This window comes from Dreissena polymorpha, chromosome 12 (assembly GCF_020536995.1).
Source record: "Dreissena polymorpha isolate Duluth1 chromosome 12, UMN_Dpol_1.0, whole genome shotgun sequence".
In the NCBI taxonomy this organism is placed as follows: Eukaryota; Metazoa; Mollusca; class Bivalvia; order Myida; family Dreissenidae; genus Dreissena; species Dreissena polymorpha.
Genome location: NC_068366.1, coordinates 63005919 through 63032358, shown reverse-complemented (window position 1 = coordinate 63032358; position 26440 = coordinate 63005919). Strand labels below are relative to the sequence as shown.

The window sequence follows — 26440 nt, the reverse complement described above, 5'->3', positions numbered from 1 at the left end:
GAAACTTGCAACCATAACAGCCAATCAAACAAAACAATATTGGTTAATCTTAAACTGTGCAAGTTAATACAGAAAAGACAGCTCATGGTCCAAAATAATAAATGTTTGAAATGTTGCTATTTCATCACTATCATTGAGTAAAATATAATTTAATCAGACTTGATTTATCTATGCAAATAACAACAAACATAATTCACCCAAAAACTGAAAAGTTATCATATCTATACCCCAAAATCACCAAGCATAACGGGTGCCAACGCTCAGCTGCGGAAGCAGTTTTGAATAAATAAAAGCTTTTTATTTAATTTTTTAAGAGGTCACAGTGACCTTGACCTTTGACTTAGTGACCCAAATATCGGTGGGGAGTGTAGAACTCATTAAGGTGCAGCTACATATGAAGTTTCAAAGTTGTAGGTGGAAGCACTTTGATTTTAGAGCAAATGTTCAAAACCTTGACAAAATGTTAAGGTTTTAGCACGCTGCGGACGGCCGACGACACGACGAGCTGGCTATGACAATACCTCGGGTTTTCTCAGAAAACAGCCGAGCTAAAAAAATTACCCATGAAATCTCTCAGGGGATATCATCGTCTTCTTCCCAAGGAGGAGCAGTAGGAATCATATTGCGCAGGCCGAGCTTGTCAGTAAGGAGCACTTGATCAGAAACGTTCTCGAAGAACGGGAAAGGACACGCACTGTCGCTGACTGTTGAGGGAAGAGGATGGTAAGATGTGCGGGGCGATTGTAGCTTGTTCACTGGTACCGTTCCAATAACAATGTCTAGTGGAAGTTTAACTTTTCGCGCTATTCCGGCTGGTTTTATGCTTAACTGTAATAAAAAATGCATTTAAATGTATATTTCTGTAACAAGAAGGCCGATGGACCTCAAGCACTCAACAGAGATCCAAAGGAACTTAATTACTCTGAGCTGGTTATTGTATCACTATAGCCATATAAAGGCAGACAAGATCACATTCCCAGACCTTCTTATTAGATAAAACATAACCATTTTCAAAGGGATATAACTTTGCATTTTTTAGGTAGAGCTTTTCCATAATAAAACTTGGTAAAATAATAATTTCATATACTCCAGGCAAGCTCATAAAATTTTCATAAAATTTGATAAAAAAATAAGTTCAGTTGGACTAAATATTTTGAACAGATTAAACAACATATTTTATTTTATATAACTCAAGGGCCATATGTCAACAAATGCCTACCTCCAGGTAGTACTGTATGTCAATGATCTTGCAGCCCCGCAAATGAGAGGGGGCCACGGTTGGGATGCTGAGTAGCTCCCTCTGCCAGGTCTGCTTACCCCTGGGGGCCACCCCACCCTTGTGGATCGTCACCAACGTCGATGACTCCGAAAAGCGGCCCCGAAACGAGTAATATGTAACATTCTGGAAGATGAAATACTGGATATGTAGCATTTGACAGATCATCTACAAATGTTATATAGTTTTGTAAACTCTTACCAACATACAAGAATGCACAATCAATCACTGATAAACAAATAACAATAAAAAAATCTATATTGCTACTTTCTTAATGTCGCGACCAGTATTACCAGCCTGTTCTCCAACCTCTTTTAGCATATAATGTCATTATTATACAGCACATAATTTTTTTCAATAATTAGAAAAATCAACAGTAAACTTTGTAACAAGAGGGCCAAGATGGCCCTAGTACCCTCACCTGAGAGGAGTCAGTTCATTCAATCTTTACCAAACATCAAACTTAACCTAGATATTGTCCAGACAAACATCCTGGTCAAGTTTCATCATTATTGAACCAAAACTCTGGCATATGGAGCGATTTTGTTTTTGTAAGATTTGACCTGGTGGCCTATATTTTGAGTTGACCCCCCTTACCAAACATCAAACTTTGCTTACAAAAATAAATATTATGACCAAGATTCATAAAATCTGAAACAAAATTGTGACCTCTAGAGTGTAACAAGGATTTTGTATAATATAATGACAATTTGGACAATCTAAGGGCAATAATTATGGCATTAATTATGTGATATATATTAAGCCAAAATGTGACTTCTAGAGTGTTCACATGTTTTCACTATATACATATAAAGAAAAATGCCCCGCCCACTGGCGGCCATGTGTTTTCACCGATCTCGACCATTTTCAAACTCGTCCGAGATATCAATAAATCCAATGTTTTGACCAACTTTAATGATGATTGGGCAAAAATTGTGACTTCTAGAGTGTTTACAAGGTTTCTCTATAGCCAAATAAAGAAAACTGCCTGCCCCCCCCCCCCCCCAGAACTAACTAGAACCATTTTCAAACTCTACTCTCATATCAAGGAAACAAATGTTCTCACTAAATTTTATGAAAATTGGGCCAAAAATGTGACTTGTTCACATGTTTTCACTATATACATATAAAGATATAAAGAAAAATGCCCCGCCCACTGGCGGCCATGTTTTTTCACCGATCTGGACCATTTTCAAACTCGTCCGAGATATCCATAAAACCAATGATTTGACTAATTTTCATGATGATTGGGCAAAAATTGTGACTTCTAGAGTGTTTACAAGGTTTCTCTATAGCCGAATAAGGAAAACTGCCCCGCCCACTGGCGGCCATGTTTTTCAACAGACTGGAACCACTTTTGAACTCAACCAACATATTATTAAGACAAACATTTTGACAAAGTTACATGAAGATTGGGCATGAAATGTGACTTCTACAGTGTTTACAAGTTTTTTCTTTTTTTTGACCTAGTGACCTAGTTTTTGACCCGGCACGACCCAGTTTCAAACTCGACCGAGATTTCATTGGGACAAAGCTTCTGACAAAGTTTCATGAAGATCGGACAATAAATGTGGCCTCTAGAGTGTTTACTAACAAATGTGGACGGACGGACAGACAACAGACAAAGACCGGTCACAAAAGCTCACCTGAGCAATCAGGTGAGCTTAAAAGATGCAATGATTATAATGCACACATGTCAGATGGATAACAAAGTTATAAGGTTTTCAAAACATCTACATGATAAATTCCAATTTTGATTGATTTAATAAGAAAATTCTATCATTTTGACCATTATATTGTTTCATGATCCTAGGCGTAAGCTTTCTTGAGTTATCATCCAAAAACCATTTTACTGTGTCAAGTAACCGTGACCTTGACCTAGTGACCTGAAAGTCAAAACAGGTCATCTGCAAGTCATGATCAATGTACCTATGAAGTTTCATGATCCTAGGTATAGGCCTTCTTGAGTTATCATCTGGAAACCATTTTTCTAAGTCAAAACGGGTCATCTGCAAGTCATGATCATCCTAGGCATAAGCGTTCTTGAGTAATACAATTTTACTATTTTGGGTCACCTCAATGTACCTATGAAGTTTCATGATCCTAGGCATAAGGGTTCTTGAGTTATCATCCGGAAACCATTTTTCTAAGTTGAGTCACCGTGACCTTGACCTTTGACCTAGTGACCTGAAAATCAATAGGGGTCATCTGCAAGTCATGATTAATGTACCTATGAAGTTTCATGATCCTAAGCATAAGCGTTCTTGAGTTATCATCCGGCAACCATTTTACTATTTCGGTCACCTTGACCTTTGACCTAGTGACCTGAAAATTAATAGGGGTCATCTGCAAGTCATGATTAATGTACCTATGAAGTTTCATGATCCTAAGCATAAGCGTTCTTGAGTTATCATCTGAAAACCATTTTACTATTTCGGTAACCTTGACCTTTGACCTTGTGACCTGAAAATCAATAGGAGTCATCTGCAAGTCATGATCAATGTACCTATGAACTTTCATGATCTTAGGCATGAGTTTTCTTGAGCTTTTATCCGGAAACCATTTTACTGTTTCGGGTCACCGTGACCTTGAACTTTGATCTTGTGACCTGAAAATCAATACATTGATATACTGTGAGTCATGATCAATGTACCTATGAAGTTTCATGATCCTAGACATAAGTGTTCTTGAGTCATCTAGAAACCATTTTATTCTTTCGGGTCACCGTGACCTTGAACATTGACCTAGTGACCACAAAATATATAGGGGTCATCTGCAAGTCATGATCAATGTACCTATGAAGTTTCATCATCCTAGGCATAAGCGTTCTTGAGTAAAACAATTTTACTATTTTGGGTCACCTCAATATACCTATGAAGTTTCATGATCCTAGGCGTAAGGATTCTTGAGTTATCATCCGGAAACCATTTTTCTAAGTTGAGTCACTTGACCTTGACCTTTGACCTAGTGACCTGAAAATCAATAGGGGTCATCTGCAAGTCATGATCAATGTACCTATGAAGTTTCATGATCCTAAGCATAAGCGTTCTTGAGTTATCATCGGGAAACCATTTTACTATTTCAGGTCATCTTGACCTTGACCTAGTGACCTGAAAATCAACAGGGGTCATCTGCAAGTCATGATCAATGTACCTATGAACTTTCATGATCTTAGGCATAAGCGTTCTTGAGCTTTTATCCAGAAAACATTTACTGTTTCGGGTCACCGTGACCTTGACCTTTGATCTTGTGACCTGAAAATCAATAGGGGTCATCTGTGAGTCACGATTGCTGTACCTATGAAGTTTCATGATCCTAGGCATAAGCGTTCTTAAGTAATCATCCAGAAACCATTTTACTATTTTGGGTCACCTTGACCTTGACATTTGACCTAGTGACCTCAAAATCAATAGGGGTCATCTGCAATGTACCTATGAAGTTTCATGATCCTAGGCCTAAGTGTTCTTGACTTATCATTCGGAAACCATCTGGTGGACAGACATACGGACCGACATGAGCAAAACAATATACCCCCTCTTCTTCGAAGGGGGTCATAAAAATCAGGGTTCGACATTAACTTTTTTTACAGCCAGACCATCGGACCAGCTCCTCTTAAAATGTACTAGCCCGAATCTAATGTCTACTAGACCATAAATGACATAGCAAATAAACAGAATTGTGTCGTGTAACTGTTTAATCAGGTTTTATCAGAACATAATTAGTGAACACAAGAAAGTTATTTTGATGCACAGAGTAAAAAATAAAATAAAACTATTTAACAACATAAATTGTTTGTTGTAATTACACTGTTTATCACCAGTTAAACAAATGATGTCTGTACAGCAGGTGACATTTATTAAACGTTCTCAAATTCTGGCCTCATTGACCGCTGTGCTCCATGCTACTACAGCTCCTATGCCCTTTTCCATCATAATCTGTGTCAGTTTTACCGTCGGATTCATCTTTATTAACTTATTTGTTGGACGAAAATCCAATCTTGAACAAAGTCACTCTTTAAATTTCATTCTCTCGTCTGCTACGCCAAAATGTTTACATTGACGATACCGATTTTCGATTGAAGTCGTAAAAACATGATGTAAAGTTCTACGACACTGCAGAAAATCATTAACTATTTCAGTGCTGGAACCGAATTTTGAAGGTCTTTGCAAACAGTTTGGATCCAGATGAGACGCCACAAAACGTGGCGTCTCATCTGGATCCAAACTGTTTGCTATTATGATAGTAATCTTTGAAAAAAAATGAAGAAAATGAAGAAAATGCTAATTTGAGAAATTCAGCAGACAACATTTTAGCAGACTACAAATTTCCCAGCATGCAAAGTGTTAATATTCATGACAACTTTATCAATGGAAACAAGCTATTTCTGCGGGAAGCTCTCCTTCGCGTCTAAAAATAGTGATGAATCATGTGAATGCTCCGCGTTTATTTATATACGCTAGTTTTGTTCTGATGTAAATAATGGATACAATAGTTATTTTACACATAAAGAGAAAAAGGTTTTCGATTAGTTATAGTTATATGAATCAGTATATATTTTGTATATACGACCAGTCGGACAAGCTAGCCCACAGTTTTACTAGCCCGACCACTGATCTTACTAGACAATGTCTGTCGGACGTGCCTTAGTGTCGAACCCTGAAAATGTGACTTCCATATTGTTCGATCACAAGGTTTGACCGAAACCATTTTTGAACTCAACTCTCGTATCAAAGAAACAAATGTTCTGACCAAATTTCATGAAAATTGGGCCAAAAATGTGACTTCTAGAGTTTTCACGTTTTCACTATATACATATACAGTCCAACCTGCCCGAGCGACCGCCTGTTAATAGCGACCAACAGTCAATAACGACCACACCGATTTCCTCCCGAACAATTTCACTATATATTGAACCAGCGAATAAAGCCCACCTGTGAACAAAGACCAACGACCACCCTTTTACATTTCCAAATCTACATTTTGATAGCTTACAACGACCACTGCAATCATAAAAATCAACGATTTAGCAACTTTCAAAACACAAAATGGCCGCCAGGACGCTGCGTAGTCACGTGATACACATCTTACCAGTGGACTTGTCGGTCGCTATGGAGATATTGGCAAGTGACAGTTGATTGCACTCGATAGCAGTTGTTTGTTTATTTAACATGCATTGCTAATTGGTAGTCGCCTGCTTCTTTTATGCATTTGACAGTTTGTCAAGAGTGTAAACATTTGCCTTTGTATTTAAGTGACTCGCGATTAATGTACTAATTGCCGAAAATATCAAAGACAAATATGGGGCTTTCATAAACTCATTAAGGAAATTAACGGTTTCATATCATTTACGATGCTTAATAAAGACGGGGCTGGTCAGAGATTTTCACTCGTTTTTAACCAGGTTTTCCGAAGGAAAAAACTGGTTATTAGATTGGCGAATGCGGGCGGGCTGGCTGGCTGGCTGGCGGGCTGGCGGGCTGGCTAGCGGGCGGGCGGAACAAGCTTGTCCGGGCCATAACTTTGTCGTTCATTGTGAGATTTTAAAATCATTTGGCACATTTGTTAACCATCATTAGACGGTGTGTCACGCGAAAAAATTACGTCAATATCTCCAAGGTCAAGGTCACACTTTGAGTTCAAAGGTAAAAAATAGCCATAAATGAGCTTGTCTGGGCTATAACTATGTCATTCATTATGAGATTTTAAAATCATTTGGCACATTTGTTCACCATCATGGGACGGTGTGTCGCACGAAAGAATCACGTCAATATCTCCAATGTCAAGGTCGCCACGACTAAAAATAGATTTATTTTAAAACAAACTTACAAAGGGGGTTAATTTTGTTTGTTTATTTCAAAAGTTCAGTTTGAGTTGTCTCCCTTTATCAGATTTTTTTTCACAATGAAAACCTGGTTTTGTGACAATTTTGTCCCTTGTTTATGTTATTTTACATTAACTTCTTCATTTCTGCACCGATTCACTTCAAATTGATACTGAACCTCTCTTATGACAATACTGTCAATCTCAGCTATGCATGGCGCCATTACCAACCCTAGCGCACCCCGCCCACATAGGCCACGCCCTACCAAAATTGCCTTTTACTATAATTTCTTCATTTCTACACCGATTCACTTCAAATTAATACTGAACCTCTCTTATGACAATACTGTCAATCTCAACTATGTATGGCCCCATTACCAACCCTGGGGCACCCCGCCCATAAAAGGCCACACCCACATAGGCCACGCCCACCCCAAATTGCCTTTTACGATAATTTCTTCATTTCAACACCGATTCACTTCAAATTGACACTGAACCTCTCTTATGACAATACAGTTAATCTCAACTATGCATGACCCCATTACCAACCATGGGGCGCCCCGCCCACATAGGCCACGCCCACCCAAAATTGCCTTTTACTATAATATCTTCATTTCAACACCGATTCATTTCAAATTGATACTGAACCTCTTTTATGACAATACAGTCAATCTCAACTATGCATGGCGCCATTATCAACCCTGGGGCGCCCCGCCCACATTGGCCACGCCCACTCAAAATTGCCTTTTTTCTATAATTTCTTCATTTCTACACTGATTTACTTCAAATTGATACTGAACATCTCTTATGACAATATGGTCAAACTCAACTATGTATGGCCCCTTTACCAACCCTGGGGCGCACTGGCCATAATAGGACACACCCACCCAAAATTGTCTTTTACTTTAATTTCTTCATTTCTACACCGATTTAATTCAAATTGATGCTGAACTTCTCTTATGACAATACGGATGCTGATTGCTCAGGTGAGCTTTTCTGACCGGTCTTTGTCCATCCGTCCGTTTGTCCGTTAATATTTGCTCTTAAACACTCTAGAGGCCACATTTATTGTCCCATCTTCATGAAACTTGGTCAGAAGCTTTGCCCAAATAAAATCTTTGCCAAGTTCGAAACTGGTTTGTGCCGGTTCAAAAACTAGGTCACTAGGTCAAAAAAAGAAGAACCTTGTAAACACTGTAGAAGTCACATTTTATGTTCAATCTTCATGTAACTTTGTCAAAATGTTTGTCTTAATGATATCTTGATTGAGTTCAAAAGTGGTTCCGGTCTGTTGAAAAACATGGCCGCCAGTGGGCGGGGCAGTTTTCCTTAGTTGGCTATAGAGAAACCTTGTTAACACTGTAGGAGTCACAATTTTTGCCCAATCATCATGAAAGGTGGTCAAAACATTGATTCAATTGATATCTGGGACGAGTTCGAAAATGGTCCAGATCGGTGAAAAAACATGGCCGCCAGTGGGCGGGGCATTTTTCTCTTTATGTATTTAGTGGCAGTTTTCCTATTTGGCTATAGAGAAACCTTACATGTGTATAAACACTCTAGAAGTGCCCCAACCCCCATAACTTTTGACCCAGGGGTCAGATCAAAATTCTGACACTGTCACCGTCGCACAAATGCTCATAGCTACCATGTATGTAAGTTTCAAGGTTCTAGTGCTAATAGTGTAGGAGGAACAAAAAAATTTGTCGTACCCATTTTTTTTTCCGTAACCAAATCTTTTTTTGTATCCATTTTTTTGGCATAATTTATGTACCCAAAATTTTCGTACCCATTTTTTTCCTACCCAAAATTTTTGTAACCACATACACAATTGTGGTGATGTAGATAAACTTAAATAGATACTTTTATATCAATCCTCTTCAAAAGCATCGTCACACCAGTACTGTCAGTACTTTGATTATTAATAGTAATAGTGATAACAACAAAAGACTTGAATTTTTACATTTCCTAAATGAAACCCTACTGTCGTTTAAATATTTATTATCCACTACTGAATGGGAAGCAAATCAGATATTGACGTTAGTGGTCATTACTGTATAAATGACAATGTTTGTACCACCCGCGCGCGCTCAGAAATCGGAAAAACCCACAGCGCGCGAATTCCGAATTAAATCTATTCAAAGCATTCAAACCAATTTTCATGATCTCAATTAAAAGCATATAAACCAATGTTCATTATCTCAATTCAAAGCATTTAAACCAATGTTATTGATCTCGATTCAAGGCATTTAAACCAATGTTAATGATCTCAATTCAAAGCATTTAAACCGATGTTCATGATCTTAATTCAAAGCATTATGAGGATATTTACTGTGACAGCACCTTCGACCTTGACTTTGACCAGTTGATCTAAATTGGCATCTACCTTTTTTCCCCAAGTCACCATAATAACAATTTGCATAGCTGTATGTCAATTGTTCTCTAGATAATACATGGAAAGATCTATTGACTGACAAACCTTAAGAATCTATTGACGAATTGACAATTGAAAAGTAAAATGTCCCTGCTTCTTGAAAGAGGGGCATTCATACTATTGTCCAAAGCTTTTACTTGAGATGTTCATATTGAATCCGTAGCGTCTAGACTATGTTCCTCTATGCACAAACAACAATACTTTATACTCATTTCATCAACAACCCCATAAAAGAAAAGCATGCAATATCTTGACAACATTTTAAACAGTGGTTCGATAGCAAATGAAGTAACATCAATGCATATGGCTTTATCCTAGACAGAAATTACATCAGATGCATCATCTTGTTGTAGCTCATAGCAACACAGTAATTATATGTAAGTCTGTTTTCCTTTAGGTAAGTTTTAATGTATAAAACAAAGACCTTATTGACGATAATTAGGTCAGCAAACTATCTTTCAAATCACACATTCTAACTAATGAACTAAGTTAAAACTGAACCTTTGTTCCCATTTTAACATTTTCCAATCAACGTAATTTGTTCAATGATAAAAAACATTTTCTAATTTGTGTAAGTAAGAAAGAAATCTCTGTATTTTTAAACGATTCAACTACAATCAAAATAATTCATGTAACATAAGAAAAAGATAAAATGTAAAAAAGATTAAAAATAAACCAGGTAGGCCAGGCAACTTCATATCAAAGTTCATGATCAACAAGTGGATCTTACAATTAATAAATCATGGAAACACTACAAAATTGAGCCTGGTTCTGGTAACACTCAGTTTAATGCATGTGTGTGAAGTGTTGTCCCAGAATCAGGAAGGCCACTAAAAAGAGACATACTATAAACAAACATACCATAAAAGCTGAAAGTTTAGTCCATGATTAGTCTTTAGGGACTGCACATGCAAATTTTGGATGACACTTTATGACCATGCATTAAGCCCAGTTTTCCCAGAATGCATTTCAGTGACAACAACAACATACCTGAATCAATGAGACTTGAGTGGAGCATATTCTTCGCGTGCTGAGATTTTTAATTTCCGCCCACACAGGGATGGCTTCTTTGATGGCGTAGCCTTTCTTCTCGAGTTTGATGGAAGCCGTGACAGTTCCCGATATGCAGCACCAGGAGCCTATGGCCTCAAATGTGTCGTTCTCAACTGGTAACTGCGGTAATGGAGGGAAAATTATTGAAACTGTTACCAAGAATCCTGTGAGTGTTTTTCTTTTGTTTTGGAAAATAGAAATCAAAGTCTTTTCTTTTACTTATTTGGAAAAGGTCATAGCCTATCGATTTAGAAACAACTATTGCTTGAATAGCTGATTTTGTAAATGCACAAGAGATGTGTTTGTCAGAAACACAATGCCCCCTAATGCGCCGCTGTTTTTTTGTTGACCTTTGACCTTGAAGGATGACCTTGACCTTTCACCACTCAAAATGTGCAGCTCCATGAGATACACATGCATGCCAAATATCAAGTTGCTATGTTCAATATTTCAAATGTTATTGCAAAACTTTAATGTAAGGTTAAAGTTTTGGTGACAGAATGACAGGCAGACAGGCCAAAAACAATATACCCCCGATCATTCGATCCGGGGGCATAAAAAATTGGTGTAAGTTTAGATTTAGGGGAAAACTGCATGATATAAAGATTCTTTTCATTTGGACTAACACTTAGAAAGAGCTATATTATATATTGTGAAAACGCCCTGATCAAGAATGGAGATTCTAGGGAATAATGATGCACATTATTGAGTGATCCAAGAAACCTTTGATTGAACCAAATCAATAATTACACAACACTGTATCAAGGACAGAGCATAAGACTAAGCTATCTACTTAACAAGTGTTTTATCCAGTAACTGTTGTTTTTTTCCTGTAATTACCCTACCTATCTAAGTTTTTTTATCAAAGTTGTGAGGTTAATAAGCTTCATAACTCTGCTGCTCCTAATACCATCAACAAATGCAGGTTCATTCAAGGTGAGCTGCTGCTATGTTCCCTTGCAAATAGAGTTATTCTTGAGTATGGCCAAGATACCATGCCAACACACATTTTCATTAAGTTTCATTAAGATTTTCATAAAAACTGTTGAGAATAAAAGTGAAGTAATTAAAATTGTCTAGCAACTGACCAACCAACAGACATACGCAAACTACGCTCTTTCTTACATAGGGACACATAAATACATATATGAGACCAGTGTTTATATACCACAAAAAAAATCATTCTGTCTTCTGTTTTCCCATGATTTTTATTTCCAATGTTTTGAAGTAATTATTTACCATTGAACTATAAATTAATAACTTGGATTTGGATTGGTGAACTAAATTCTTGAGTGAAAGACATCAAGAAGTCAATTTGTTTGTTTGTAATTTCTGTTGCCCTTACCAGTAATACCAATAACTCAGTTAATTGACTCACACATTTACTATGCAAGCGTAGTTGATCTAAGCTTTTTAAATGGACTCTGGTAAAATGGGACTTACTGCATTTGTGTAAACTTTTGTCACAGATAGGCCTGTGCAGTCTGCTCAGGCCTATCAGGGAAGACACTTTCTGCCCTCCACCAATATGGATTGTAACTAAGAAGAGAGGAACGGAGAGGAACTGAAAGTGTAATCCCTGATCAGCCTGTGTAGAGACTGCACAGGCTAATTAGGAACAACATTTTACCCACATACATTAAACCCTGTTTTCCCAGAGCCTAGGGCATGTACAAAGGTAAGCACCAATGTATTTAAACCCTTAAGAGTTATATACCGAGGCGTCCGGTTCCTTGTTCAAGTCAAGGTTTGATATGACGGCAAACTTGCTGGTGCGCTCGTGGTGGGGACCCCCTGGCGTGGTTATAGTCAGGCGGGCAAAGTAGCGCAGTCGTCCATGACGACCCTTGAAAGATGACGGTAGCTTTGACGGAAGTGTGAACTCGAACGGGAAATAGTGAGAACCAGCGTGTAGGAGGTCTTCTGGATTGTCTTTTTCACCTGAAGGCAATTAGAGGATGCAGTTATCTAATAATTGGCTGATGAAATAGGAGTTTGATATATTTGGCTGCAATACTTTATTTCAATGTTTAAGACCATAGTTTTAAATAAATACTTAAGTTTTTTTTATATCTTTATAGTTATAATTTAACAGAAACTTTGACATTATACTTATGCAGGATTATGTACCAATGTACATTTATACAAATAAACAATTTATGCAAATGAGACCTTGACTACCATTATGTTAGGGCTGTCCCTTGTCAGCAATAGTAAATTTGTCTACTTTTGAAAACATTTTCTTCTGTTCTTCAACAACTAACCCCTAGGTTTTCACTGATGACCTAAATTTGATAGGAAGCATTATTACCTACTTTTGATCGGAAGCACTTTGGTGTACTATACACCCATAGTGTTGACCTACTTTTAATGGGAAGCTCTGTTGACCTACTTTTGACAGGAAGCACTGTGGTGTAGTTGAAGACCTCCTCGTCGGATGCCTGGATATCACTGGAAGTCATCCACTCGACCTTGGCCTCTCCCACAGCCTCCAGGCACACACCTGCACGATAAATGATCCTCGCTCTGATAAAATGGGGTTTACATCATGTGCCTTAACCCTTACAGTGCTGGAACCGAATTTTGAAGGCCTTTGCAAACAGTTTGGATCCAGATGAGACGCCACAAAACGTGGCGTCTCATCAGGATCCAAACTGTTTGCTATTCTGATAGTATTCTTTGAAAAAAATTGAAGAAAATGCTAATTTTAAAATTCAGCAGACGACATTTTAGCAGACGACAAATTTCCCAGCATGCAAAGGGTTAATGTAGTCCCATATCAGCCTAAACTGGATTTTTACTAGGAAGAGACTTCCTTTACATGGAAAGTGTCATCCCTGATTAGCACTCAATTAGGATGATACTATACACACATGCATTTAACAACATCAAGTCATCTACTCCACCTTGGCCCCTCTCACTACCTCCAAGACCACACCTGCACAGTGGGACAGGTGAAACAAGATTTTTTTCACAAATAGATCTAATACTTTACAAGACACTTTGACATGTTTCTAGTCCCTTGTAAAATAAAAATAAATTAACAATTGTCTTACTGTATTCAAGTTTCAAAGGCTTCATTTCCAACCTCAAGATACTGATGAGCAGAAAACAGTATACAACCTTAACAGTCTGCTAGTAACATGCAGGGACATTCAGTACGTTTGTGAATAATAAATGATGCTTAGTGAGTGAAACATGCAAACACTACAACAATGTTTGGCAAAGTCATTGATCTACACCCAAATGGAAGTTATTTACATGTAACCAAATGCAAGGTCATGTTACTGTACCCAAGTGCGAAGTCATTTCACAGTCCCAAAGCAACGTTCCCTATGTGTGTAAACAGGTACCTGGAAGTATTACAAAGCCAAATATGTGTCTTGTTCTAAGAAAACGGGGAATAATGCACGTGCATAAAGTGTCATCCCAGATTAGCTTGTGCAGTCTGCACAGGTAGACTGCACAGGCTAGTCTTGAAGGCTAATCGGGGACAACACCTTACGCACATGCATTTTGTCCAATTTTCTCAGAACAAGATACATATCATGGTTGTGGTGAGGTTACCAGGATCAGACATTACAAATCTTCTTAAATATTGCCTGGGCTTCAGTTGAAATATGTGCACCTTTTATATGTGAAGTTTGACCCGGGTTTCAAAAATTAAAACACTGCAATGGGGCCATGCTATGCGAAAAAAGGGTTTAATGCATGTGTGTTAAGTGTCGTCCCAGTGACGACACTTTCCACTTTTATTATACTTTACGTTTCAAGGAAGTCTCCTCTTAGCAAAAAATGAAGTTAATGTGGAAAGTGTTGTCCCTGATTAGCCTGTGCTGACTGCACAGGCTTATCTGGGACGACACTTTATGCACATGCATTAAACAACATTTTCATAGAGCACGGCCTGATTAAAACAAGTATAAGTCGGAGACGGGTGATGCTCCCCAAAGGTTTTTTTTGTCACAATATTGCACTATATATTCAGATAAAAGGAAACGTCTTGAGGGCACAGTAGTTTGGGGGACAATTATTTTTTTATAGAAAACTTCAAAGGGCCATAACTCTGTAAAAAATCATCCGACCAGAACCCGCTGATAATATGCACATCTACTCTTTTGGTAGTGAAGCTTCTCATAAAGTTTCATTGAATTCCAGTCATTAGTTGCTGCGAAATAGCCCGGACAAAAATTGTGCATGGACGGACAAACGGACGCACGGACACACAGACTGACAGACGAAGCGGCGACTATATGCTCCCCCTTAAATAAATTTTTGGGGAGCATAAAAATCCAACTTAAGGGCATCCTTCAGGAGCATGAGAACTGAATCTACTTTATAATGAATTTGTATAAATATCAGAAATATGTATTAAACACTAGGGACAAGACAAATGCACACCAGTCCATATTATATGATTTAAAACAGAATTTAAAATTTATTTTTTTTCCATATTATTGTTAAATTGTACCTTATGTGTACTAAAAAACAATAATAAGTGAATTGTAATTGAAATGTAATTCTTTACATACCATACTAAACAAGAGATTGCCAAGCAAAATGGTGCCCTACCGGTGAAACTCTACCATCGTCAGATTAAAAAAAAAATATGTTTGTTGCCATAACAACCAGAATTATTGAAGTAGGAACAAAATGAAATGACGTGCATTATCTCCATATTGCCATCTATCCATGTTTTAAGTTTCATGAAAAAATATGAAGAGCTTTTAAAGTTATCGCAGGATCCAGAAAAGTGTGACGGACAGACTGACAGACAGAGCGCAAACAGAAGTCCCCTCTGGTTTCACTGATAGGGGACAATAAAAAGGTTCTATGCTATTGTTCCAGTAGGTCAAAAAACAAGAAGTGAGCATACAAACTATTTATTTTAAAAGCAAATGCTCACTAAATACAATAGTTTTATACTCAACACTAAAAATCTGCTGTCTACTCTGGGGGGAAGGGGCACAGATGGAAGTAACTGCTGGTATCTGCATCTTGGTTGAACCACAGGCGTGTGGCAAAGTCACTACCTCGCACCCCCACCACTACCCCCCGCAACCTAGCTCACTTCTAACTACCAGCCTCACTACAATCCCCCACCCCCATTTTAAATAACTTAAACAACAACAAAACAATATCAATATGTCATTAAAAACCACATTTGTAAGCACTTTGAAGAAAATCTGATATAATATACCCAAACATATTTTTTCAGAAAACTATTTTTTAAGTGTTTAAAAATGCTTTGTTTAGTTGTTTGACTAATACATATTATGTTATGTTGCATGTTTGTGTTTTTTTAAGTGATTAAAATTGTTGTTTTTTGACATATTGATAATATTTGATTATCTTTCACAAAGGAGGGGGATGTTAGTATTTAGGAGAGGGACTTGGCCACCTGCCCAACAACTGTGCGTTGAACTTGTTAGACTATACAACTATAACTCTCACTAACAAATGTTCATCTATATTTTTTTATAATATTGCACTTCTTATGAGCCTTTAGGAGTTGACCATCTTAAAAAGTATGTTCCTAAAATACAATACTTAAACCTTATGCACAGGGCTCAACATTAACCTAAAAACCAACTTGCCCTGCCGGGCAAGTACTTTGAAAATCTACTTGCCCTAAACGTAAAGCCACTTGCCCAAACATGTGATGAACTTTTTTTATGTGTTTTTATAGATTCAAGGCGAAAAGTAGTGCACCCAGAAATGAACAATGAGCTCTTGTCATCACTGTACTGATCACAGGGTTTGCAAAAAATTGCTTCTAACAATTCATCATTTCTCAACCATTCAAAGTCACTTTCCATTTTTGTAAAAAGTTGCGTTTTCGCTTCAATTCGTATTTTTTGGCACTTTTGGATGATTTTTCTGTGCAATTTTCATTGGATTTTGCAGACTTACAGTTACTTGTAAAGCCGAAGCTAAATAAACTAGACATTTCTCCTCTGCTAACAGTACTGTAAACACCACGTGAACCGTAACAAAAATGTCAATTGACGTAAAGCAAAAGATAATGTTGAAAATGTATGTCGCAAAATATGAAATATATATATATATATATCCCGAAGCTATTTATTATTGTTTTTTTTAGTTATATAATTTTAGTAGTTTTCTTTGTGACTGAAACCACCAATGATGTAATAGTAATGAAAAAAAAATAACACACTAGCATTTGAAAGCCGATGTTTGGAATCCCATTAGCCATTTACCGCGTTTCTAAAAATAAGTTTGGAAATGCATGCGCATCTTGCTTAAATAGTTTGGACTTCAGCAAAAAACAATCGCCAAGGTAAATTCATGAATTGGGCAAATCATTCATATGTATTTGTACTATTTGTAAAGGTCCAGAAAAGTATTTCCATTGAGTTATCTGCATGCCTCTATGTAACTTTTACCTGCTGTTGTATTCACCCCTAGCCATTTAACAGTCTGTAATATATATATTTTGCCAAACTAATCACAATGCATCTTCTGTGATGCTATTTGAACACACAGAAGTTCTTATCAGGGAATAATTGACATGGCTTGAGTTCTCATTCTGGATTCATTTTTTAACAAACAGAGGACTTGAACTGACAGGTAGGCATGTCGTAATTTGATGCTGCAACCTGTTAGAACATGACTTTATGCATCTGCTAACATATCATTGTTTTATTTTACCTGAGTTTAAATTGCAAATTTATTACAGCCATGGTAAATAAATATTTTTTATGGTATGAATCAGGTTGTTAGCGGAAGGAAATAAAATATCTGGCATTCAAAAGGAAGATATCAACGGCGATAGTCATTTATATATGTTACACACAACAAGCAGAAATATCGTTTAGACCTTTTGAAAAATAATCACAACAAACTGCTTTATAATCATGTTCTAATATCAAAGTCACAGTATGTACTCCAGAAATATTTTTCCTCTTTTACTCCATGTTCCATTGTAACCCACTCTACCAAGTCAGAACAGCCTATTTCCAATACCCCATTTTATCTATGGCCAATCTCCCTGTGCAGTCAGGAAACAGGTGTGTCTAACAGGTGGGCAAACACACCAATAGCTTCCTAATATCTGAGAGAGGTGCTCCTCTATTAAAGAGTACAGCAGGTAAACTGTTATCTTATTTTAACAAATGCTTTCAAAAGAAGGGGCACATGCTTATCTCTCACCAGCTAATGGCTTTTTAAATTAAAATCTGGAATATAATATTCTGATGCATTCATATCAATTAACTAGACAATTAAAAATACAAAACATAAAATATTTTGTGTTTGAAATACGCACATTCTTTTACTTTGTCATGTTGGATATCAAACCAATTTTTCTGAATAAATGCTCCCAAAGTGAAACATGTTTACCACAACATAGTAAAGCTCTGTTTTAGTTCATGTGAAATGCATCAGTTCAAATGCATTTGAACATTTATATCAATCAAGTTCACATGATAAACAACACAAGAGTGTAAAACAAGCATGACTGACTGCCTTGCCGGACAAATATGAAAAACAAAACTCATAAAAAGGTTATTAAAAACCCATACTACACACAACAGACATGGGTAACAGCAATCATTGAAGACCTACAAGAGAACGTTCCCAGCAATGTTGGCAGGTTAAGGGATGAACAGATGGATAAACAAACAAGATGCCATGCCATTATCTTGCAACCATCATATCATACATGTTTCATAAATTGCTCATGCAAAACCCCAGAGAAACATTGTTCGCGTTCATGGATAATTTGCAGTAAGAACATTCACCGTACAGTAACAATATTTACTATGTAATAACTTTCACAGTTGTGCTGGAGTGAAATAATTATGCCATCATCACATGGAAATATTACCCTGTACAATCCTCTAGGAAAGGCATGTGGGGGGCTTAAGTTCAGATCCAGTACTACAGGGAATTCCCAAAGTCAATTACCATTGTAACCATGAGGTCAAATGCAGCTCTGGGTGTCTTTCTTACAAGACACTCTCTGTTTAACCTTTTCCCACTCAGAAGCAAAGTGTAAATGGCAATATATGTGCAAACAGCATAAAACCAGAACAGCCTGCAAGTAACTCGCAGTCTGTTCAGGTTTTATGCTGTTTGCTGCTCATCAGTACCGGAGGTTTGGCAATAAAGCCTTTAAAACTTGAATCTAGTAAGAAATGCCTATTATAATTAAAATTAACTTTCTAAGGGTCTACAAATGTGTCAAAATGGGTATCTAAGTGGTGAAGGGTTAAAGCAGGACTAATGCATGATTTTGCAGAAAGTGTTGCCCCAGATTAGCAGCAAACAGCATAAAACCTGAACGGACTGTGAGTAACTTGCAGGCTGTTCTGATTTTCGCTGTTTGCACATAGCCATTCTTTTCTTTGCTTCTGAGTGGGAAAGGGTAAACCTAAGCAACAACTTAATAACTATGAAATAGTTGTAGCAATAGGTGTTGGTGCTCAATGAAATAGACAAAATCTGTCATGGAAGAACACATGGATGAACAGACAAGAGTGACAGAGACAATTATTAGGGAAACAAGCACATTCGTTGAATTGATATTCCCCGCCAATATGCTTCTGGACACAAAAGTGTTATATTTGACACTCAAAAAAGCATTTTTTCAAGATACAAAGGGCCATAACTCCGTTATTATCCGATGGCATACAATGCCATTTGCCGTGCATTATCCTCTTTACATTCACATATACACTGTAACTCCAATATAAAGCGCTCCGTTATAACGCTGAATCCAATATAACGCGGAGGGTGCTTGGATCCCATTTTTTTTCCAACCTTCCATTTTATTTCTGATTCAAATCCGTATAATGCAACTTCATGTATTTTCAGACAATTCAAAGATGGCGGCAATCACAGTTATGTTGATTGCTTTATTCAACCGTCCGTTGAACCGATTATAATCGCCTCGAGGTTAAACAACACCGACAGCTAATTGGTGTTAATCTGTTGTGTAATGTCAATAAAGGTGTGAAAAACTCGCGTGTCAGTGTTTATTACATGTTTTCCTCATCAGAGCGGTTCAGTGCGATAATTTCCATAAGTTAAGTGCAAGCGGGATAGTTATACAATTCAAGTAATTCAAAACGATTGAAACATTCTTTCTTTGATATGGTTGCAGTTTGACTATATTAAATGAGCGGCTGTGAAATATACTGCCTACTGCATAAAACAACTGTTTCTGTCATTTTATTATCGTTCTAGTATTATGTCATTTAATCTTTCAGTTTGCGTATAAGAAATTCTAATGCAGACGATTTATTTACATGCGAACGCAGTGTACCGGCAATTGTTAACAGAGGCTGTCAGAGCTTCACTTTCATTTTCGCGCGGTATCAGAAAGTCCCCGGGAAACACGTTTTTTGCATGCGTATGACGCAATAAAACAATTTTTGTACATGAGTCGTATTGCATTCAATCTAAATTTAAAGTCGCTCGTCCAATGAAAGCTCTGCCCCATAATGCACTGTACTCTTAACACTTCTGAAAATGGCATATATGCGTACGGTTGTGTTTACGAATTTCTTAAACATATATCGTCATTAATGTTCAAGATTATTATTTTTTAAGTGATGTTGCAATTTTATTGGATTATCGGATAAATGTGCACATAAGAAAAGCGGTATGTATACTGTTATCGATACGATTCGGTTTATATGCATGTATTAGCGTCAACACAGCATGGCAATATATATATATACATGACCTATATTATAGGCTATTCTATACCTGTTTTATTTATAGCGCCCTGCAGTAAATGAGCTCAAAACCTATAACGCGGATCCGTTATAACGCTGTTTGGCGGTTTGGACCCCATTGACCGCGCTATATTGGAGTTACAGTGTATACTCATACCAAGTTTCGATGATATCTGCCAAAGCACTTCCAAGATATGGCTCCGGAAACAAAAACGCATTTTTTCAAGATACAAAGAGCCATTACTCCGTTATTTACAAATGGTTTACAATGCCATTTGGCGTGCATCATTCTCTTATCCATATATATACTCATACCAAGTTTCAATGAAATCTGCCAAAGCACTTCCAAGATATGGCACCTGACACAAAAGTGCCAGCTGGACGGACGGAAAGACGGACGGACGGACAACCCTAAACAATATCCCTCCGCCTCTGGCGGGGGATAAAATATATTTCACAACTCTGCAAAAGATAATGATGGAAAAAGCAGTGACTGTTTAAACCCCTTCCTTTGCTGATTTATGATACAAGTTGCCCAAAACAACAGAAAAGGGCCTCAAAACTCAAACGCATTTCACACGTACTCTGTATGAATATGGGCTCCTTCAGTATAACCCAGCCATAGCCGTAAACAGTGTCTCCCACACGGTAGGTGGCGGTGGGATTGTTGAAGATGATCTGGAACTTCTCCAGGCGGGACTCCATGCCTCCCACCTGACCACCACTACATGAGCTGCTCCTGGAATCAGAAACAACATTTTAGCTTCACTGTTGGAAAACGGGGCTAACCCTTTTCCATTCAGATACGCATTTGAACTTGTTTGTATTCTCTTTGAAAATCAAATTAAATTAAATAATATTCTTAATACCAGTAAATTCAAGTTTTAAAGGCTTCATTCCAAGCCTTTAAAGATGAGCAGCAAACAGCATAAAACCTTGACTTACTTGAAGTCTGTTCTGGTTTTATGTTGATTGCCTATATCCATTTTCCTATTGCTTCTGAGCAGGAAAGGCTTAACCCTTTGCATGCTGGGAAATTTGTCGTCTGCTAAAATGTCGTCTGTTGAATTTCTAAAATTAGCATTTTCTTCGAATTTTTTTCAAAGAATACTATCAGAATAGCAAACAGTTTGGATCCAGATGAGACGCCACGTTCTGTGGCGTCTCATCTGGATCCAAACTGTTTGCAAAGGCCTTTAAAATTCAGCTCCAGCGCTTTAAGGCTTAACGTGTGTGCATAAAGTGTCCTCCTCCCAGATTAACCTGTGCAGTTTGTACAGGTTTAATCAGGGACTAAATTCAACAGAATGCTCATCAAGGCAGAACTTTGTCCTCCCTATCTTGCTCACTCAGTGCTACAGGAAAAGTTCTGTTTTCCCTGTTTACTACATCCAGCCATGTTGACAGTTCTGACACAAAGCATTTGGTAATGATTAAGAGTCTAAATACTTGGCAGTTATGATGTCATCGGAAGGGTCTTTGTTAGTCTCTGATCGATTAATAAGCTGTTTTCTTTCTTCCAATGCATGTTTTGTTATGCTTGCCTTGCACAGCACGTAGTTTGTTTATGTCTTTTTGCATATATTTGTCTATAATGTGATTAATAGATTGCTACTTGCCATCTGTCCAGGAATGGACTATTGGGTGTTAACAAATACAAGGAAAATAGACACTGGGAGACCATTATTAAATATAATGATCTCTAACGGTTGGGGGAAAGAGAAGTTGTCACTTAAACCTTCAGAATTTAAATTCAACTGACTTTCAGTTTGACCAGGTGTCTGAATGAGAAACAAGGGCTGATTGTAAAACATGCATGCCTCCTATATGGGCTCTACGTTGTAGTGACAGCCATTGTGTGAATATGTTTTTTGTCACTGGGACCTTGACCTTTGACCTAGTGACCTGAAAATCAATAGGGGTCATCTGCGAGTCCTGATCAATCTACCTATCAAATTTCATGATCCTAGGCATAAGCGTTCTTCAGTTATCATCCGGAAACCATGTTACTATTTCGGGTCACCGTGACCTTGACCTTTTACCTAGTGACCTGAAAATCAATAGGGGTCATCTGCGAGTCATGATCAATGTACCTATGAAGTTTCATGATCCTAGGCATAAGCGTTCTTCAGTTATCATCTGGAAACCATTTTACTATTTCGGGTCACCGTGACCTTGACCTTTGACCTAGTGACCTGAAAATCAATAGGGGTCATCTGCGAGTCATTATCAATCTACCTATCAAGTTTCATGATCCTAGGCATAAGCGTTCTTGAGTTATCATTCGGAAACCATTTTACTATATCAGGTCACTGTGACCTTGACCTTTGACCTAGTGACCTGAAAATCAATAGAGGTCATCTGCCAGTCATTACCAATCTACCTATGAAATTTCATGATTCTAGGCATAAGCGTTCTTGAGTTATCATCCAGAAACCATTTTACTATTTCGGGTCACCGTGACCTTGAACTTTGACCTAGTGACCTGAAAATCAATAGGGGTCATCTGTGAGTCCTGATCAATCTACCTATCAAGTTTCATCATTCTAGGCATAAGCGTTCTTGAGTTATCATCCGGAAACCATTTTACTATTTCGGGTCACCGTGACCTTGACCTTTGACCTAGTGACCTCAAAATCAATAGGGGTCATCTGCGAGTCATGATAAATGTTCCTATGAAGTTTCATGATCCTAGGCCCAAGCGTTCTTGAGTTATCATCCGGAAACCACCTGGTGGACCGACCGACAGACCGACCGACATGAGCAAAGCAATATACCCCCTCTTCTTCGAATGAAGTTTCATGATCCTAGGCATAAGCCTTCTTCAGTTATCATCTGGAAACCATTTTACTATTTCGGGTCACCGTGACCTTGACCTTTGACCTAGTGACCTGAAAATCAATAGGGGTCATCTGCGAGTCATTATCAATCTACCTATCAAGTTTCATGATCCTAGGCATAAGCGTTCTTGAGTTTTCATCCGGAAACCATTTTACTATTTCTGGTCACCGTGACCTTGACCTTTGACCTAGTGACCTGAGAATCAATAGGGGTCATCTGCCAGTCATTACCAATCTACCTATGAAGTTTTATGATTCTAGGCATAAGCGTTCTTGAGTTATCATCCGGAAACCATTTTACTATTTCGGGTCACCGTGACCTTGACCTTTGACCTAGTGACCTGAAAATCAATAGGGGTCATCTGTGAGTCCTGATCTATCTACCTATCAAGTTTCATGATTCTAGGCATAAGCCTTCTTGAGTTATCATCCGGAAACCATTTTACTATTTCGGGTCACCGTGACCTTGACCTTTGACCTAGTGACCTCAAAATCAATAGGGGTCATCTGCGAGTCATGATCAATGTTCCTATGAAGTTTCATGATCCTAGGCCCAAGCGTTCTTGAGTTATCATCCGTAAACCACCTGGTGGACCGACCGACAGACCGACCTACATGAGCAAAGCAATATACCCCCTCTTCTTCGAAGGGGGGCATACAAAATTATTCAAGCAATGTGTTTAAAGCATTGAAAGCATTTAGTTTCCTAAGACATTAACCCTTTGCATGCTGGGAAATTTGTTGTCTGCTAAAATGTTGTTTCCTGAATTTCTAAAATCATCATTTTCTTCACTTTTTGACCACTATCAGAATTGCAAACAGTTTGGATCATGATCAGAAGCCACGTTTTGTGGCGTCTGATCTTGATCCAAACTGTTTGCAAAGGCCTTTAAAATTCGGTTCCAGCGCTAAGAGGGTTAAATAAACTTTTATACTGTCCTGCAACATTTATGCTTTACGTGGATATGATCAAAATATAAATATGTAATGTTTGATGTAAGATTAATATATTCAGGAGTTCTGTAGCTCTTTGGCAATTGTTCTCATGAAACTATTTAATTTTGGTACGTAAGGAAAGTAAGTATTCTCCACAATATCAGAAGTTCTTTGAAGTAGATATTAATTTCGACTAATTTAATTGAGCTTAATGTTGTCAAAAGCCATCAGCTTTTAGATGCACTTACAAGATCATTTCCTGAGTAGAACCAGTGTGTGTAGGTTTAACCCATTTATGCCTAGCGTCTAAAAAAAGGCCTTGGCAAACGGCGTAGACCCAGATGAGACGCCGCATCGTGCGGCGTCTCATATGGGTCTACGCTGTTTGCTCAAAGGAATTGATCCAATTTAGAAGGATGGGAGAGTCCACTAGGCATAAATGGGTTAAGAGCAGATACTGAGAACAATCCCAAAGCTGGGATTAAACCTTCGACCTCCTTATAGTAAGATTCCATAATATCTACCAAGCCACAACTACCTCTCAATTTGTTTTAATATAAAACGTAAATATTGTGAATTAGTTTTTATCCCATTTTCAACGCTACATTGACGGTATAACACCTTATGGAATATACTAGCCTGTATTGAACCCTGTGGGATATACCTGTCGTGTGCACGGCCTACTTTTTACTTTACCACTGAATGATTTTTCATAAGAAATAAAGTTGAGAAAACTTTAGCTTCAAAATTATTCGACCTTCAACCTTTAAATCTAGTCATATGACATAATTTTTCGCCATCTGTATAATGAATCAGCTGATTGATGGCATCATAAAATGACATACTTATTGCGTCATTTTTCCCCCCAAAAAATTGACAATTTATTATACATGCGACTTATTTCACATGTACATGTACTGTATATCAACATATTTGAATTGTAAATTTATAAGATTTTCTTTATTTCGTGTAATGTACATTGTTTATAATCCATGCATGCACTTTTGACATTTAAGAATGTACAACAAGCCATACAAATATTGCACAATTCATAAATAATCTGCAATATTTGCTTTCCGATTTAATTCACGTTAGGCATAGAGCTGTGTAAAGTATAAGATGGTAAAAATAGCACCACACTGGAATTCGGAATGTACACGGGTATTATCCACTCATTTATCTGTTGTGTAATGGAATGTTTTCCATTCTTTCTGTATTTGTATATTAAATTATTTTCTTGTACAATATGGGCATTTACCATAGACAAATGAAACATTGTGCAAGTTTAAACATAATTATGTTTGTATGCAGAAATCTGCAAATGCAACCGAGTTTACCAACGGCTATTATTTGATAAACTGCTCCGGTTCATTTTAACAGCAGAAATGTACATAGAGTACATGACGTAGCGTGTGACGAAGATGAAAGTTTATTGAGTTCATGAACTCATTTGAATACAGTGTAAGTGATAGGATGGCATAAGGGTCTTTATTTAACTATGCTAAAATAATTATTAAAGACCTAGATGCAAAATCGTCAATTATTGAGTTAAATGGATTAATTTATTAGATGGATTTTAAAGGATAATTAAAGGTGAGATACTAGTTCGAATGTGTTTTGGTTTTTGTTTGTACTTTTATCGTTCCCTGTTCACTGGGATATGATTTTAACATGGGCGCCATTGATGCATCAGATCACACACAGCATACCCATAACATTATATAAACAAGAGGGCCATGATGGCCCTATATCGCTCCACTGTTTTTTTGTGCGAAAAAAGCCTGAAATGCGCATGGGTTGAAAAAATTTGATCCCAGGGGCTTAATGTGAACAAACTTGGTAGAGGACTATAAGATGTCACTACATAGAAAATTTCGTAGCCCTAGGCCCAATGGTTATGGACAAGAAGATTTTTAAAGTTCGCACAAAATGGGCCTTACATAAGCAAATTTTCAATTTTTTGACTCCCCAGGGCGGGGTCAAATTTGACCCCAGGGGCATAATTTGCACAAACTTGGTAGAGGACTATAAGATGTCATTACATACCAAATTTGGTAGCCCTAGGCCCAATGGTTATGGACAAGAAAATTTTCAAAGTTTTCACAAAATAGGCCTTACATAAGCAAATGTTCAATTTTTTGACCCCCGGGGCAGGGTCAAATGTGACCCCAGGGACATAATTTGAACAAACTTGGTAGAGGACTATAAGATGTCACTACATAGAAGATTTTTAAAGTTTTCACAAAATAAGCCTCATATAAGCAAATGTTCAATTTTTTGACCCCCGGGGCAGGGTCAAATGTTACCCCAGGGACATAATTTGAACAAACTTGGTAGAAAACTATAAGATGTCACTACATAGCAAATTTGGTAGCCC

At 37.6% G+C, this 26440-nt stretch overlaps 1 protein-coding gene across 5 annotated transcripts in view; it reads right to left on the bottom strand.

Annotated features, from left to right (window-relative positions):
* The window catches only part of LOC127853253 (arrestin domain-containing protein 4-like), a 154249-nt gene that overhangs the window by 3722 nt on the left and 124087 nt on the right, over nucleotides 1-26440 (bottom strand). For all 5 annotated transcript variants that reach the window (XM_052387594.1, XM_052387591.1, XM_052387592.1 and 2 more), the window contains 6 exons: nucleotides 20872-21026; nucleotides 12976-13086; nucleotides 12301-12524; nucleotides 10521-10703; nucleotides 1220-1402; nucleotides 562-828 (listed from right to left, as the gene is read on the bottom strand). In XM_052387594.1, coding sequence (XP_052243554.1) covers nucleotides 574-828; nucleotides 1220-1402; nucleotides 10521-10703; nucleotides 12301-12524; nucleotides 12976-13086; nucleotides 20872-21026 — 1111 coding nt within the window. In that variant the 3' untranslated portion in view covers nucleotides 562-573. The remainder of the gene's footprint in view (nucleotides 1-561; nucleotides 829-1219; nucleotides 1403-10520; nucleotides 10704-12300; nucleotides 12525-12975; nucleotides 13087-20871; nucleotides 21027-26440) is intronic.